At 52.1% G+C, this 16376-nt stretch overlaps 5 protein-coding genes across 5 annotated transcripts; 3 read left to right on the top strand and 2 right to left on the bottom strand.

Annotated features, from left to right (window-relative positions):
• Nucleotides 1-141: 141 nt before the first annotated feature.
• BO97DRAFT_384418 (sugar porter family MFS transporter) lies at nt 142-2002 on the top strand (the record flags this gene model as incomplete). Its single annotated transcript, XM_025693423.1, has 4 exons — nt 142-316; nt 394-596; nt 661-741; nt 797-2002. 4 exons carry the CDS (start codon nt 142-144, stop codon nt 1853-1855), a joined length of 1518 nt encoding a protein of 505 aa, XP_025554513.1. The 3' UTR covers nt 1856-2002.
• Nucleotides 2003-2185: 183 nt separating this feature from the next.
• Nucleotides 2186-5013, bottom strand: BO97DRAFT_403365 (sigma-70 region 2 family protein). The gene has a single exon (XM_025694718.1). The coding sequence runs from the start codon at nt 4526-4528 to the stop codon at nt 2558-2560; it is 1971 nt and encodes a 656-aa protein (XP_025554512.1). The 5' UTR covers nt 4529-5013; the 3' UTR covers nt 2186-2557.
• A 1481-nt stretch (nt 5014-6494) lies between these two features.
• BO97DRAFT_440776 (putative PHD transcription factor) lies at nt 6495-9666 on the top strand. The gene is made up of 2 exons (XM_025698108.1): nt 6495-8189; nt 8287-9666. Exons 1-2 carry the CDS (start codon nt 6569-6571, stop codon nt 9375-9377), a joined length of 2712 nt encoding a protein of 903 aa, XP_025554511.1. The 5' UTR covers nt 6495-6568; the 3' UTR covers nt 9378-9666.
• A 162-nt stretch (nt 9667-9828) lies between these two features.
• On the bottom strand, nt 9829-12870 carry BO97DRAFT_468302 (F-box domain protein; the record flags this gene model as incomplete). Its single annotated transcript, XM_025699725.1, has 4 exons — nt 11687-12870; nt 11496-11634; nt 10795-11108; nt 9829-10593 (listed from the first exon to the last, which is right to left on the bottom strand). Exons 1-4 carry the CDS (start codon nt 12767-12769, stop codon nt 9829-9831), a joined length of 2301 nt encoding a protein of 766 aa, XP_025554510.1. The 5' UTR covers nt 12770-12870.
• An 854-nt stretch (nt 12871-13724) lies between these two features.
• On the top strand, nt 13725-15464 carry BO97DRAFT_209708 (cobalamin-independent methionine synthase II family protein). The gene is made up of 4 exons (XM_025690562.1): nt 13725-13959; nt 14013-14256; nt 14328-14744; nt 14805-15464. Exons 2-4 carry the CDS (start codon nt 14037-14039, stop codon nt 15374-15376), a joined length of 1209 nt encoding a protein of 402 aa, XP_025554509.1. The 5' UTR covers nt 13725-13959; nt 14013-14036; the 3' UTR covers nt 15377-15464.
• Nucleotides 15465-16376: the final 912 nt, after the last annotated feature.

Raw genomic sequence — 16376 nt, 5'->3', positions numbered from 1 at the left:
TTATCGATCTATGGATCTAAGATAACCATCAGACCCCCATCCCTGTGGCAGTCAGGATCGCCTCCTTTCTCGCCCATCCGACAATAAGCCGAGCGTCCAGAACCAATTTCTCCAACCTTTCCCCCCCACCCCCCCAAAACCATGTCCTCTCCCTACCTCCTCGTTACAACATGTTGTCTCTTTGCAACATTGGGATCCTTCTTGTTTGGATATGATGCGGGTGTCATCTCCACTGTCATCGACCAGGAAACTTTCAAACGCCGATTTCATAATCCTTCCGATGCCGCTACGGGCGGGATCGTCGCCTCGTATAACGGTGTGTGCATCTGGTTGCCTGCAGCTGCTGATTGGCCCACCCGCAGGGATTGAACTGACATCGCTCCTCTTCTATAGGCGGCGCCATCATAGGCTCCCTGCTTGTCTCATACCTCTCCGACCCGTGGGGAAGGAGACCCGTTCTGTTCGTTGGCGGCCTTCTGGCTACCCTTGGGGCCGCCTTGCAGGCTGGTGCTGTCAATGTGGCCATGCTCATCGCTGGCCGCTTGATTGCCGGCCTCTCGGTGGGACTGATGTCATCCACCATCCCTGTCTATTGTGTCAGTCCCATACACACTGACTTGTTTTTCTCTTCTTCGCTGTCCACAGTCTAATGATTAATAGAGTGAACTATCGCCTCCCCGAATTCGAAGCTTCCTCGGATCCCTCCAGCAATGGATGATCGGATTGGGGGCAGTAGTTGCAGTAAGTTGCTCAGCTACGCTGTCACCAAGACACTTATACTCATTGTCTCCACCAGCAATGGGTCGGATACGGCTGCTCCCTGCGCACAGGGAACTTCACCTGGACCTTCCCCTTGGCCTTCCAAGCGGTGCCCGCGGTGATCCTCAGCTGTGGGATCTGGTTTCTCCCTGAATCGCCCCGCTGGCTCATCGAGCAGGGTCGAAGCGACGAAGGCCGCAGCACGCTCACGCGCCTCCACGCCAGCAACACCCCACTCATTGAGACGGAATACACGCAGATTATCACCAGCATCGCCGAGGAGCGACATCGCGCCCCGCGCACCTGGCGGGCGCTCCTGTTCTCGTCCGCGACCTGGCGCCACCGCATCCTCCTCGCCTGCGGCATGCAAGCCTTCACGCAGTGCTCAGGAACCAACATCATCTCGACCTACAACCCCAGTCTTTACCGATCCCTCGGCCTGTCCGAGAAGACCTCGCTCATGATCCAGGGGATCTGGGGCGCGCTCGCTCAGTTCTGGAACACGGTGTTCATCATCCTGTTCATCGAGCGCCTGCCACGCCGCACCTTGCTGCTCCCCTCCCTGCTCGGCATGGGCGCCACGATGTGCGTTGAGGCCGCCCTGGGCCAGGCGTACCACAACTTCACCACGGGGCCCGACAACCACCAGCACCCGCCCGCGACCTCCGTGCGCGCCGCCATCGCGCTCTTCTTCGTCTTCTCGCTCTTCTACACCAGCCTCGGCCTCATCTCCTGGCTCTACCAGTCCGAGATCTTCCCCACCGCCATCCGCGCCCGCGGCGCCTCCGTCGCCACCGCCACGAACTGGAGCCTCAACCTGATCTTCGCCCAGTGTACCCCGATCGCCCGCTCCCGCATGGGCTTCAACTACTTCTACTGCTTCGCCGCGTTCAACTGGGCCGCCGCCGCCCTGGTCTGGGTCGCTTACCCCGAGACTGCCGGTCGGTCGCTCGAGGAGGCCGAGCATGTCTTTGATCGTAAAGAGCCCCGCACTGAGCGGGGTCACCGGGGGCACGAACTGGAATCTCAGCATGATACTAAAGGCGGGTTGGTGACGGTTTCGACAGAGGTCAGCGCGACCCCGCCTCCTACGTAACGCTGGTTATGCTTTGGAGGTTATGTTAACTCGACGAAAATGTATAGTATACCTCATATATCGTGATCTTCTAAGTTGTATATTGTGTACATATAAGGTGCAGTGGGGTTTCTGATGCGAGGTTTTGATTCAGCGCCGCATGAAAATATAGATGAGAACTTCTTATTGTATTTGAAATACAAAGCGCAGTCGACTTGAGAAGATGTGCTGTACTCGGAGTCTGATCACCATTTGTCACTTGATTCCCGTGATAAGAATCTAGGCTTTACATTAGTACATACTAATGAGCAATATCAACTCTTTTTGTGTGCTCTGATGCACAGTCAAATCGCAGCGTATATTTCGTTTATATATTAGTCAAGTATGGGAGGCACCAAAAAAAAGAAAACATCGATGGCTTCGGAGTTTGTTCGTACAAGCTGGGGTATAACACGCATCTGACAAGAAAGGAGCGGAAGGATGGACAAATATATATATGTAGAGGTTATGCATCAGAAAAGGTAGGATGTTGTTGCAGATAAATGAAACAGACATCGTATCTATCTCGATCAGACGTATCAAAAGGGAAAGAAAGTGCATAGGTGGAGAAGGGGACTTCATTCGAGAGGGCAAGGGGATAGACGAAGTCTAACCAGTGGGTTGAAGACATTTGAGATATGAAGGGAGCGAAGGGAGAGAGGGATTGTGTCATCGTAGCGGGTATCACAGATCTTCCAAAGCCGGCATGATATACTTGGTGAGCGGCGCGTGCAGAATCTCTTGTCGAATGTTATCTTCCCACAGAGCAACACCTGGCATCCCGGGTTGCATCGTAAGACAACAGAAGAGGAAGTAGTTGACGTGCATCCAAGACTCAGAACTAAGGCGCTTGGCGATCTTGAGCATCCGACCAGCGAACCATGGCCGGTCGTATTGTGTTCTTGCGGTTGAGGAATACTGCTTGAAATCTGGCTCTTGGCTGGAAGCATCGCTGATCACATCGACATAGCCGTCTTTGCATTCAAGCAGAATCTGCAGCAGTGCTTCGACGGAGCCACTCATGTTCACTTCGCTGTCTAGCACCGCTTGTTGCAGCGTCCGAAGGAATGTCTCGCTGTGTGGCGGAGAGTTTCGGTAGTCCCAGAGAGCTGCATTGAGCATGAGCATAGCGACCAGTCGCGCAACGAACTGTTTCCGATTGCCAGACGCAGTGAAGCGGACACCCGGCGGCGCTGCAAGGATCTGATGCAGGAGCGAGTTCTCCTGAAAAGCGGTATGACGCATGTGCAATGTATTGGTGTCGAAGGTAGTCGCTTGATAGACCGAAAGTTGTTCACACCGTTTGAGAAAGCTTATGAACTCTTCGCACTGATTTTCGATTTCTTCGTATGGGAGCAGAGGTCGAGGCCAGGTGAGACTTAGCTCTACTGGAATCGGGTACGAAGCCATCATGGACTGTGGCATTGCGGCTGATCGCAGCTCGGAGGCACGCCCTTGCGAAGAGTGTTTCATCTGCGGCTCGGCTTCGAAGAAGAAGCTAGGTCCGTCGGTTTCATAGCCTGAGAGGATGTAATCTTGCCAATTGATCAGCATCCCCAATCGAGTATTATGAAATGCAGCGGGACCACCCCTGGCCCGAATCATCTCTCTTGCAGCTCGCATATGAAGCCAACTGATCTGTTTGCGACCCGGCCGCGGATCAAAATCTTCGAGTCCCGCAGCGCTGAGACATGCTATGATTACTTCATCGGAAAAGTCATGAGGGTGTCTCTCGCGGTGCCGTCGAAGCATGGAAAGGGCCCGATCACGATGAATCAGACCCCTTTCATCCACCTCCTGATTTCGGACCCAAGTCCAGGTGTTGGCTGCATGAACAAGAATGGTGTTTTGAAACGCCACGGGACCTTTCATCCCTTCAGGAACGAATACTGCCGTGTACCAGTTGTGGGCTTTGGCAGACCGAAAGTGATTTCCATACGAGCAGGCGGGCATTTCATTGACGTAAAAATCAAATAAGTGCTGGCCATCCAAGTCCAGTTCTAGTGGTAACGTGTTGAAAGGATCTGTACGGGCGGCGCTGAGTATCGTCTTGGGAGACAGCGCAACCTCGCATGGAGATGTTGGGGCGGAAGAGCGTGGTGTCAAGCTTCCTAAGTCTGAGTCACTGCTTTGCGACATCGTCGAGTACCATATGCAGGAATCTGACGAGGAACTGCTGTGGCTGGACATCTGACTATTCCGCATTGGTAATGAGACAAGCGTTTCAGAGTATGGGTAAGCGACGTTTTCTGCACTAAGGCTTTCTACGACCTCGACCACGTTGTGTTCGCTGACTGATATATTCGAGATTGGTTCGGGACCATGCTGATATACAGAGTTGGTCGCAGGCTCTTCGTCATTTTCGCTGGCCTCTAACTTCGGTCTTTGGTCGTTGGGGTCATCGAGATGACTGCTGTCCTTGGGTTTGCGACGTGACCTTGGTGGTTTGCGACCTTCCACTATAGCGTCATCTGCGTCCATGTCTGACTGGCCAGCAGCCTGGCGCTTTTGTCGCATATACTCTTGCATGACATGGCGTTTGACTTGGGTCAGGTTATTTCGACTGTTACCAGAGGCATTGATGAACTGCCACCGCACTTGCGAAGACCCTGTTGTGGGCTCAACTGCGCCTGCTTTATCTGGCCCAGGAGACATGACCTCAAGCCGGGGTTCCCCGAGCAGAAAACGCGTACGTGGGGGAGGGTGGAAAGGATACGGTGAAGCGGTTGTTTTGAGCGATGACTCGATTTGGTGTTTTTGCCGTCGTGGCCTTCGTAGTGTCTCCTTGTTGAGCGATGAAGCAAGTCGGGACTAGCGCGATGATTCGATCATGTCATAAAAAAACGTGCCAATACGCTAGCCCAGGAAGTCTAACGAAACGAGCGCGGAAGTAGACCGCAATGGGATGGGTGAGCTCGTTGGCCGGGCCACTGCGACACCGGATAAGAGGGTATTCACGGTAATTGATCCACCTTGGTTTCAACGATTCATAACGGTAGGCGAAGGCCATTCAGCACCCAACCATAAAATCAGCGGTGTGGCGACCTGAGACAAGACAATCTAAGATACGGCCGGATAATGCATCCAGACCGGTGCTATCCGAGAGAGGCGGATTCGCAGTCACAACAGCATGAGTTCAGGGTGGGAGGAATGCGCAGATGGAGGGGATCGATTCGCGAACGGGGCCAGAATTGACCACCAAAAGCTAAAATCCAAAAATAAATTTGCAGGATCGTCCCCGTCAAGGAACGGATATGCGGCAGGAAAGAGGGGGACTCAGTATGACAGGTGCGTGTGGCACCACCAGATATATGAGATGTGGGCTGAGGATGGTGAGGAAGAGGAATGGGCTAGGTAGAAGAAGTCCCTGAGGAAGCGGTGCACCGGATTATCTGATCAAATCGAGATCAACCTTGTGCTGATCCACCGGGATTGAATCATCTAATCATGAACAATGCTGAGTGGGAAAATCTTGGGGCCGTTTCAACAATTTTCGGGATCCCCACTAGAGCGTTTGGCCACGGTCAAGCAGGAATAAGTGAGCGTCCGGACCACCCAGGGCCACAGTGAGCAACGAGACCGGAGAAGTGGACTGAAAGACAGTCTAGAAGACGACAATTCTTCAGCATGATTAGCAAAGCGAGCGCATTGCGAATCGAAACCCTTAGGAGGTGCAGATAGGGGAGTAGGCTAGCTAATTGTGGTAAGGTCATTATGGCCCTGAAGCTATGAGCGGAGAGTGCCAATTCGTCAAAAATCGGAGGGATTCCGTGTTATCGTGATGAGAGATGGATAAGCTTAAGTAATGCTGAGCCATTGATGCCAAATTTATCATCCCTGCGGCTGTAGGGGGACACGAGTGGCTGGGTTCATTGAGAGAGGCAGGTAAGCAAATCCCGAGGTCTGGGGGTGGAAGGAAGAGTGAAGAAGCACTTCCAAGGCTGAGTGAGTGCAGTGCAGAACTCCAGCCCCAAACAGGGAAGGTCGAGGCTTTAACTTACTTCGTTGAACCTTAACACCTTATAGCCTTAAAGTTCAGGCCGGAGCCTGGTGGCCTCAGGCGGACAGTTGCAGCGGCGTTAACACCCACCGCCTTGGCTCTAAGTCCGAGGCAAAGACCCGTTAAAACTGATTCCATAATTTGTTCCGCGTCGCCGACCGCGCAGCCGCAGAGCTCTGAACCTCCCATCGCGTGCCACTCTCAAAGGAACATATTATCTGCGCAAAAGGCGCCTGAGAAGCCTCGAAATCCAGTTTTAGAGTTTTACTCGGGGTTTTATGTACCACTGGGGTCTGCATACCGCGCCGTGACCTTACCACCGTTTCGCATCTTCTCCGAACGCCGCCGCCGCCATCCCCGTCCTCCAACCTGACAAAAGAAGTAACAGGCGACGCAGCGCATCTCGCTTCGCCTGAGAACTCACGTCGCAATTTCCCCCAAAGCTTCGCAATAGCTTGTGTGAACCGGAGACAACATCATGGTTAGGTGGTTGACGAGAACGGCCTCCATCTTTTGATACGTCCGGTTCTCAGAGCTCTTTCCCCCTCCCTCCCCCCTCCCTGGGTAGATCTCTGGTCGATACTCAAAACTCCGTGTTCAGATCCCTCTGACTTTAGTTGAGGAGGATTAACAAGCGGACGAACGGCGGTTAGGTGCTTTGGGATTATCCCAAGCCCCTAGCAGGTGCTCTGGGGATGGCTGGAGACCAACAACCGCCTGCCGTCTCGAGTCAGGCGAACGGCTCGGCGGACGAGAAAAGACCAACGAACCCGTACGAAACCAACCCCAAGCTCATTTCCGCCGATGACCCCTTCCTTGCGCGAAGTGCGCACTACGGCCGCTATGCACCTTCCGACGATGACTTCAAACCGCCCCATGAGTACTGGTGCCAGTCGGACCCAGATGTGAAGTCCTACTGGGAAGGCATTGTGAACGACCTTTGCACATCGGAAAACTCATTGAATCCTCCGGGTGCGAGAGAGGCTTTCGCTGCTGGCAGCGTCATCATTAGAGTCGATCGCGAGCCTACAGCCGACGCCGCAGCAGAGATGTACTCATGCCTCAATGCGAATGAGCTCAGTGCAGCAAGAAAAGCCGAGGATAATCTTCGGGAACTCAACGTTGCTGTCCCAATGATATACTTCTGCGGCACCATTGAGAATAAGAATGTTACCGTGGAATCAAGAATTCCTGGTGTCTCGTTGGAAGTGGCTTGGAAGTATCTCAGTGCTGATCAAATCGAGAGCGTCAAGCAACAGTGTCGCCGCATATCCCAGCGCCTTGGAGCCATTGACACCGCTCCTGACCGACCCTCATACGTTTGCAGCGGCCTCAATTCGCAGCTACCGCCCGATGTCCAGCAGACGGAGAAAGATACTCTATTTCGCGACAAGAAGAAAGGCGAAAGGCTTGCTCTTGTGCACAACAGCCTTGTCCCAGCCAATATAATTGTGAAAGATGGTCAGGTAGTTGGCATCACCGGATGGCGGCGAAGCGGATACTTTGGTTTTGAGCGGGCGGGTGAAATACATCGACGTTTTAGGATTCCCGAGATCGCGACTGCGAGCGAAGAAGAGGGCTCACTCAAGGTTTCTGAGGCATGGGCCGATGTTTATGAAGGGTTACCTAGTGTTGTCGGCGAGTCTGCAACTGCGACGAAGCACAATACTCCTATCCCGCAAGTGAAGACCGAGCCGTTGAATGTGGAGTTGAATGGGGTCCCTCTTGATAACGAGCCAGACCATAAGTCAGGGCTCCCTCAGCTGGATGGTGCCGGACTGCCCGATGAACAGCCCACTCCAAAGAAGATTGCCAGCCTCAAAAATCGAGGAGCCTCCCGGGCATCGTCATCCGATCGATCTTCTCCGGCAATATCCGCCAAAACAAGTGCCGCGGCTAAAAAGCCCGGGACTGGTGTCACTAAGAAGGGGACAGCCCGGAAGCCAGCGGCCAAGAAACGAAAGTTGAATGACGTGGATAATGAGAGTGTCACTAGTAGGCGATCGAACACACCTTCTTCGCGAACTAGCAAAGCTCCCGGGAAGACCAAACGTGGTTCTGCTTCCATAGCGGGCTCACCGGCACCGGAGGCCAAAAGGAAAAATAGCAAGAATACCGTCGTGGAAGATGTAGAAGAGGAAGAAGAAGAGGATGAGGAGGACGACTCAGAAGACAACGATGAGGTGTTCTGTATCTGTCGCAAACCAGACAATCACACCTGGATGATAGGGTGTGACGGTGGATGCGAGGATTGGTTTCATGGGAAATGCGTCAACATTGACCCACGAGACGCTGATCTGATTGACAAGTATATATGTGAGCTACCCTTTCTCATTATCTTCCTGTTTCTTGTGGAATGCATCTCCATCTCTGGAAATTGTTACACCGTGGAACCTGGACTGACGCTAAATAGGCCCGACTTGTAAGGAGCAGGGCAAGGGTTGGACAACCTGGAAACCGATGTGTCGGTTAAAGGAGTGCAGAAAGCCTGCGCGCGTCAATCAGGAACAGCCTAGTAAATACTGCTCAGATGAGCATGGTCGTGAATTTATGCTCCAACGGACCAGGCTCCTGCTTGTAACTTCCGGGCCTGGTGCACGAAAATCTGCCGCTCGGACGGCCCTGGGTGGGCTGGACTCTTCAGCAAATAGCCCATTTCCTGACAGTGCGTCCTCTCGGGAAGGCAGTGGCCCTGACAACAGCAGCGCATATGAAAATCTTGAGAAAAGATATCCAGAAGACCTTGGAAGCAGAGGTGGTGTTCTCACCACTGGTGACCTCAAGGCCGTGGTCATGGGCGTCAGCTCAGCGGAGGAGTTCCGCAAACTGGGAGAAAGCATTATCTCAATCCCTGCGCAAGAGAAGGGTTCTGCTAAGGGGACCAAGGAAGATAACAGCAAGAAGCTGGGTCTCGACTTCGATGTCGACTGGCTCACTTATGCGCCCGATGAAGCCGCGATGATCGACAAGCTGCGCAAACAGCGCGATGACCTCCTCCATCGCCGGGAAATGCTCAAGGCCCGAAGCCACTTCGTGACCCTTGTGCGGCAGCGGGCCAAAAGCATATTGGAGAAGCTCAAGCAAAAGGAGCCCAAGGGCGGATGGAAAGATATCTGCGGCTTTGACCACCGACTGGCTTGGTCGGACGAGGAATTTGATGAATGGCGGCTCTCAGGGCCTGGAGCGAAAGCGCTCAAAGATGGCACACCCGAGGCGCTGGCGTTAAGCTATCTCGACACCGCCGACGCGGATGGCGATACTGCTATGGGCGATGCTAAACCTGCCGGTGATGATCTCGAGGTTCTCTCCCACGGGGTTTGCATCAAGAAACGGTGCGAACGTCATAAGCAGTGGGTCAAGGTCCAACAGCAAGATGGTCTTTTCGAGGAGAGCACCCTTGCCCAGGATCTCAGCAAATGCGAGAAGGAGGCTCAGAACGTGGTGGAACGAGCCGTTCTCAGGCTGTGGGCGGAGGAAGACAACGCTCAGATCAGTAACCATTGAGGAAGTACCTTCCCCGTGGTTCATTTATTCCCTCTTTCGCCTCGGCTCTTTTCTTTTCTTTTCTCCCTTGAAAACAACCTTCATTTAACTACAAACCATGACATAAGATGTCTTCATCCTTTTTTCCAAAAGACCGCCCTTTTACGGCGTGCTTGATTGATACCCCCCATCTTCTTACCGGGAAAAGAAAAGCAGGAATCGAACCGGAGTTGGTTCTTCAAGGCTGTGTTCTTCTTTTTGGGTCTGTGGAAAAGCAAACCACTGAACATGTTGTATGCATAATAGAGGGACATGGGGTTCTAGGAGTGTGTGCTGTGACATGTGATAATAGTTTTGACACCATTTTCCATGAATGATGATAGACCATTTGCATCCCGTGTGCATTCTTGATACCATTTTTCCATCGCAGCTCCACACATTGTAGCACCTAATAACCCCCAATAGCTGACGATCACCTGGGACCTGTCCTCATCTCCTTCCAAACACACCACTTCCCAACCCCCTCCCCAGCACGATCCTTAACCACCTCCACCACCATCCCCACTCCCGTGATAGTCGACACCAAAAGATGCGTATCAACCCCCTGATCCAACGTCCTCGTTAACAAGCTCGGAAACAAACCCGCCATATTCCCCGCAAACGCAGAAAAGATGCCACTACTGCCACTACCCTGCCCGCTCAACAACTCATCACGCATCGGCCCGCTCGCGTAATTGGCACTGTTGGTAGTCGCTGCGGTGCCAAGCCCACTCGTATTTACTAGCAGCACCGACGCTGTTGAAGACTGCGTGCGGGTCAAGTGCGTCAGGGTGCGTAGTGCAGTCGTCAGCGCCGCCGCGCCTCTCGCTGCGTTGGATGTGCGTACGACGCCCTCGGCGAGGTTGTCGAGCCCGGCGACGAGCAAGATCGTTCTTTGCTGCGAGGACTCGTGGCTGCCGGCTGTTACGGATGCCGTGACTTCGTGGATGGCTTGCGTTGCGGCGTTGAGGTCGAAGACTGGGAAGAGTTGTACGCGGTTCAGGCAGGCGATTGCGGTGTCGCGGGTCAGAGGTTCGTGGTTTGTGGTGACGGTGCTGTGGAGGAGGGAGGCGAGGAGCTTTCTTGGGGAGAAGGCGTTGAATGTAGCTGGGTGGATGATGAAGACTGTGGTTGGGCTGGGGTTGTTGGGGGTGCGGGCTTGGTGAACGAGGTGGGCTGTTAGGAGGGCTCGGGGGAGCTGTTGGAGGGTCAGTCTGTGAGGTCTAATATTGAAGTGTGCGTGGACGAAGGGGCGGTCTTTGGATTGGGATGACCGATGAGTGCTCAGGGTGGACTTCGGTGCATTGGGGTTTGACGTTCGAATGAGATGCCTCTGCATGAGGGGATAGGGAGCATAGGTGGTGCGATTTGAGTCGTGCTGGGGTTGGCCTGCTCTTACCTGGCCTATATACTCATCGTCTTCTGTGTCTTCACTACCCTTGTTTCGGAGCCGTGAAAATCCGATTACAGACCCAGGACGGAATACGCTGTCTGGGGATGCTTGCAGTCCAGCATCGATATCCGCCTGGAGTTTCCAGGACTCGGCCTTGTGTGCGGAATGACTTAAATCTGTCTCATGCGTAGGTTGAGGAGCATTGCTTCTTGTATTTCCACAAGCCAGAAGATTGTGGGCTAGAACAGGGTATGCAGGCTCAACTGCATATGAATTACTTGCAGGATCCATGGTTGGTCGAATTAATAGCGACTTGACCGCTGACGAGTATACTTATAGTGCATACAAACAAACCGTGCTACAGTAAGTCAGTTGGTACAAATATCATAAGCTTGCAGAGCGTACAGTTTCCCGCGCTCACCAAGAGGTCGCGTTCTAGCTAAGAGACCACGAAAGTGTATACAGTGATGTTGGTTAGTTACGGATGAGTCTGGCTACCAAAGCTTTCGAGATTAGATTGCCGCAGATTTGGAAGCCTGGAATTTAAGGCACTAAATGCTCGTGCTCCATTTTGGTGCCAGACGGTCTCAGCTGGCGACGAAAACGAGACAATAGCAGGAGGGAAAGATGTATTATAGAAATGATCTATATAACTCGATAAATAGTATGAGCACAGAGGCAGATGAATACTGACATAGAAAACATACCGAGGCATGGAGAGTCGGTCAGATAGGTATAAGCCGAGAGACTCCACTGGGAGATGACATAAGTGAACAGTGAAGGATTGCTACATTGCAAAAGTCTTATTCTATATCCCAAGTTTATTTCGATATTCAAGTTGAGCTTCTCATCAAGCGCCAGTATTCGAGGTTTGGTTTATAATCTCTCCATCCAACACTGTCCTGTTCCATGCTCCACGGCCATTCGGTAACCATTCCGTACCCTTAAACTGTGCACCCAGCGCCTGGTGTAGTTCGACACGCAGGGCATCGTTCTGATAATCAAGGGTGCGGAAATGAACAAGTGAAGCGCTACGACCCAGTTCAATGATGGAATGGGCAATTATATCGTAGCCCGTAGCTAGCTCCATCCATGGGTCATTGGGATCAATTGGGCCTCTATTGGTCAGATCAATGGCTGTATCATCTGCACACGGGGCCAACTGTATGGTAAAAGATTGTAGATTCGTCATAAGTTCCAGGGCATCTAGTACCAACTTCACGTGGTTATAAAAGGGAAAGATGGCGGTGTAGCTGAACGATGTCAAGTGCTGGAGTGCGTTGGATATAGACAATTTCTCTTCCTCGGCACCCATTGAAGCCGTGGTGCCCCATTTACCAAGTACTGACGGAACCTCAAACAGAAAGTACTCGTAATGTGCGTACGCTCTGAGAGAGGATCCCTCATTAAAACTCAGAGACGAGTATGTTCTCTGATCCAGCGGGCTGCATGAAGGTTTAGTCGTGAGGACTGAAGATTCAGGCAGCGTGCCCCGCTCCCATTGCAATAACTGATGAGATATCTGGAAAGCCCAGCTATGCTCGTCCGGGGCTTTGGTGCTCAACATGGTTCCTATTCGCGAAGGTGGTGCGAGGACGGTGATCCGCAATGGGTTAAGGTTGGACAGAAGTCGAAGCAACCGGTTGGTGTCCAAGTCACGCGGAGAGCCATTCTCCACGAGCACGACAAGCGAGACTATATAGCGTTCTAGTTCATGCGTTGACACAAAATCTAGAAAGTCATACAGATCGTCAAGATGGAATCGAGAATGCCCGTAGAGTCTGGGTCGTACGAGCTCGAGCAGCCGGGAGGATACTTGTGCAACATTCTTGAGATTTTGAGTATCGGAAGCTGTGAGACATATCCCTGGTTGATGATGGAGTTTGGATTCCGAGGGAGTAGTAACTGGAAGATAGCTCACAATCTCATCCAGAATTTCGTTCGGCAACTTTTCGAGACACGACAGCTGCGAAGCCATCATTCGAACGGCTGGGAAGGGGAACTATCCTTGAAGAAGATTCACATCTCAAAAGTGAGTTTCCAACACTTGCGCTTCGACGATTTCGAACGCTAGGATCTGAAGATTATAATAGAGATATTGATGACCCTGACAATGAATCCAGACAAGTATGGATACTACCATGCAATATATCCGGTAACGGCAGGCGGTGAAGAAGCAATAGATCGGGAATTGGAGATGTTTTCAAGTGCCGGGGTTCCCCACAGCTTCGAAGCTCAAGTTTTGAGGCGATAAGGAGAGTTTTGGAGCGGTTTCTTCTTACAGGCCTTCAATGTAAATGGTGTCAGATACTCTGGCAGTAGACAAATTATACTCTGCGGATATATCAGGCCTCTCATTATACAGTGAAGATGTCTAAGTAGTGTATTCGACCGTTAGGGATGTTGAGTGACAGTCGAATTCTGGATGCTCGGCAAAAGCAGCCTTACCTGAAACAGACCAAGTGTGGAGAAATCCAGCCTTTAGCGTCTCCCCGCACCAGAAGACGTCGACGCTTCCCTCTCCTGTTTGCCATCATCCGATGCTGCAAGTCGTTATGAAGAGATGCACTCTTTGCTGCAATATCGATTAGCTAGATGCGAGCTTCTGCATTATGCATGCGACTCAGACGCGGCCATAGTCCCTAATAATATTGCGACAACTGGTGGAATTGCCTGAAATGCATGCCTCTCGCTGAGTCAGGCCTTACAGTATCAATGCTGTGCCCCACACTGGTCGATCAAAGCTTCCGCCACTCTATTTGCAATCATGATTCTTGGATCCCCTTCCCGAGGCCTCTACATGGCTCTAATTAAACCTATTCTGCTTTCTACTAAGAAGCAGAAGGATATTGATGAGGTTGAAGAGAGCCTGATTCCGCGAGGACCTGATAGTATGAGACCCGGCCGGTGAAGTCGCGATTCTATGCCCGGTGCCGAAACAAAGTATAGCCGACAGAAAGGGACCGACAGGAGCCGGGGATCTAGGACTCTGGTGGAGAGACTTGGACAGGGCCAGTGGGGCGCAAGCTGAACAGATGGTTCCTCCTGCTCCGGACTTCGGCCTCTCAGTCTCGCCTTGAAAAGAGTTGTGTGCCCCTCACTCTTCTCTTTGTCCCTTCACCTACGCCTCTTGACTGTTGTTACTTTCGTGTCTTCGTTGCCCTGCTCTAAGTAAGTCTCACCGTGTGCAACTCAGCAGCAAGTGGCTTCACCTAACGTCTCAGTTCCTGGATTTTCCTTGCAACACAATGGCCCCTCAACTCCACCGCAATCCCCCTTTTCGTGCTGAGCACCTGGGTTCTTTACTCCGAACAGATGATCTCTTGAAGACCAAAATTGCTTTCGAGAAGGGCGAAGCCTCCAAGGCTGAGCTGGATGCCATTGAGAACAAAGACATCAAGGATGTCGCGGAAACGCAGAAGAAACTAGGCTATGCTGCCATCTCTGACGGAGAGTACCGCAGACACAGTGAGTCACATCTTCCTGCCGTAGAGACTTTGATCACATAACAAGCGTTGACCATATACTCCCTCAAATAGTGTTCTGGGGTACTTTCTTCCCTGGCTTAGAAGGATTCGACGAAGTGACTGAGTTCGACGCTGATATTTTCCGTCCGTATGCGCCTGATGTCGCTGCTTTCCTTGAGGCCGGCCACAAGCCCGGAGAGACCGTCCTGTGCACCGGCAAGATCAAGCACGTTGGCAGCACCTATGTCGATGAGTTCAAGTACCTGGCCAGCGTAGTTCCTGCCGACGAAGTCAAGAACTTGAAGATCACCCTCGCTGCTCCCAACTGGTACCACTTGCGGTACAAGGAGGGCAAGGCCTACCCCAAGGATGTCTACAGTTCTGATGAGGAATACTTTGGCGACATCGCCAAGGCCGTCCAGGCTGAGCTGCAGATCCTGTATGACGCTGGTTGCAGAAATGTTCAGTTCGACGACCCCAACCTGGCTTGTAAGGCCTACCTGGACGATGAACAATAATGGGAAGCATAGAACTGACTGTCAACAATAGACTTCTGTTCCGAGAAGATGCTCGCTGGCTGGAAGGAAGATCCCCTGAACGTGCGCTCCGCTGATGAGACCTTCGAGCAGTACATCAAGCTGTACAACGACTGTGTCGCCAAGCGTCCCGCTGACATGCACATCGGTGTCCACCTTTGCCGTGGTAACTTCGTCGGCAGCCGTCACTTCTCCGAGGGTGGCTATGACCGCATCGCCACCAAGCTCTTCAAGGAGCTCAACATTGACACCTACTACCTCGAGTATGACACACCCCGTGCCGGTGGCTTCGAGCCCCTGAAGGAGCTCCCCACCCACAAGAACGTGATCCTGGGTGTCGTGACCAGCAAGTTCGCCAAGCTCGAAGACAAGGAGGAGATGAAGAAGCGCGTGTACGATGCTGCCAAGTTCATCGCCGAAGGCAACAAGATCTCCCTGGAGCAGGCCCTCAATCAGGTCGGCGTCAGCCCTCAGTGCGGCTTCGCCAGTCACAGAGAGGGCAACGCCATCGACCGCGACGGTATGATCGCCAAGCTGAAGCTTGTCCGTGAGATCGCCGACGACATCTGGCCCGGTCAGCTGTAAATAAACCAAAAGCAACCCTCAACCCAACCAGGAGTCCTTTACACAAAAGAAGGCTCCGACTCCAGTCGATTTCAACAATGAGCGTGGAGTGATGAACGAACGTGACGACAAACTTGTGTGTTTAGGATACCACTTATTTAACATATGGTTTTTCTTTTTCAAAAATTGTACAGTGTTAGCAAAATATGATCGAGCCATTTATTCGAAGAAATGTTTGTACAGTAAAACCAAATGCAAACTGTCTAAATTTATGAAAGAGGATCCCGAGGACCTTGGGGAAGCGACCTCGTGTGGAAAATCCAGGTACCCTTCCTTCAACCATTGCCCTCTTAGCTATGCAAAGCACGCCTATCATTGCTCGCACCATCGCAAGCATGCCGTCTTTGAAGCGCAATCCACTAGGCGACCTGATAAAAACCTCCCGGTGTTGGATCTAGGAAAAGGCGCGAGACAGAACGCCACACCCAAGATCCTTTACACCACACCCAGCATACTCAACAAGATACTACTCTTGCAAACAACGCTGTAAACAAACCATGTTAACCGGAAGCCTTCCCCTCCGCTTTCCGCGGTCAAAACTCCGACCTGAAACATGAATCCTGTGCGGCATGGGCTGATGTGTCCAGGACATTCCCTGATGGGCGGGGAAGAAGAGTCTAGATCGGTGCCTGATACGAAGCGAGTCACATGCCTGGGTCGTGAGTGGCTTGATGCCCCCCTGCAACTTACCTACCTTAACCACCATAATCATTACATACAAAGGTATACCACGTCAATGGTACGTCAGACATCATTCAGGTTGGTTTTAAATCTCATGTTTCTTTTCCTAATCTCTAGCAGCGACGAGAACACAAAAAGAGCAAACCAAGAACAAAGACATCATTAAATAGGCGATATATATGCGGAATGCATGTATGTGCTGGTCCAAAGTTTTTCCCTTCTATTTTGAAAATGTTTCTACACATCAACGGAGACACGGGGTGGTGACGAGGTGAAGGTG

This window comes from Aspergillus homomorphus (genome assembly GCF_003184865.1).
Source record: "Aspergillus homomorphus CBS 101889 unplaced genomic scaffold BO97scaffold_5, whole genome shotgun sequence".
NCBI classification, from domain to species: Eukaryota; Fungi; Ascomycota; class Eurotiomycetes; order Eurotiales; family Aspergillaceae; genus Aspergillus; species Aspergillus homomorphus.
The sequence above is the reverse complement of the archived record's forward strand: the minus strand, read 5'-3'. Positions and strand labels throughout refer to the sequence as shown.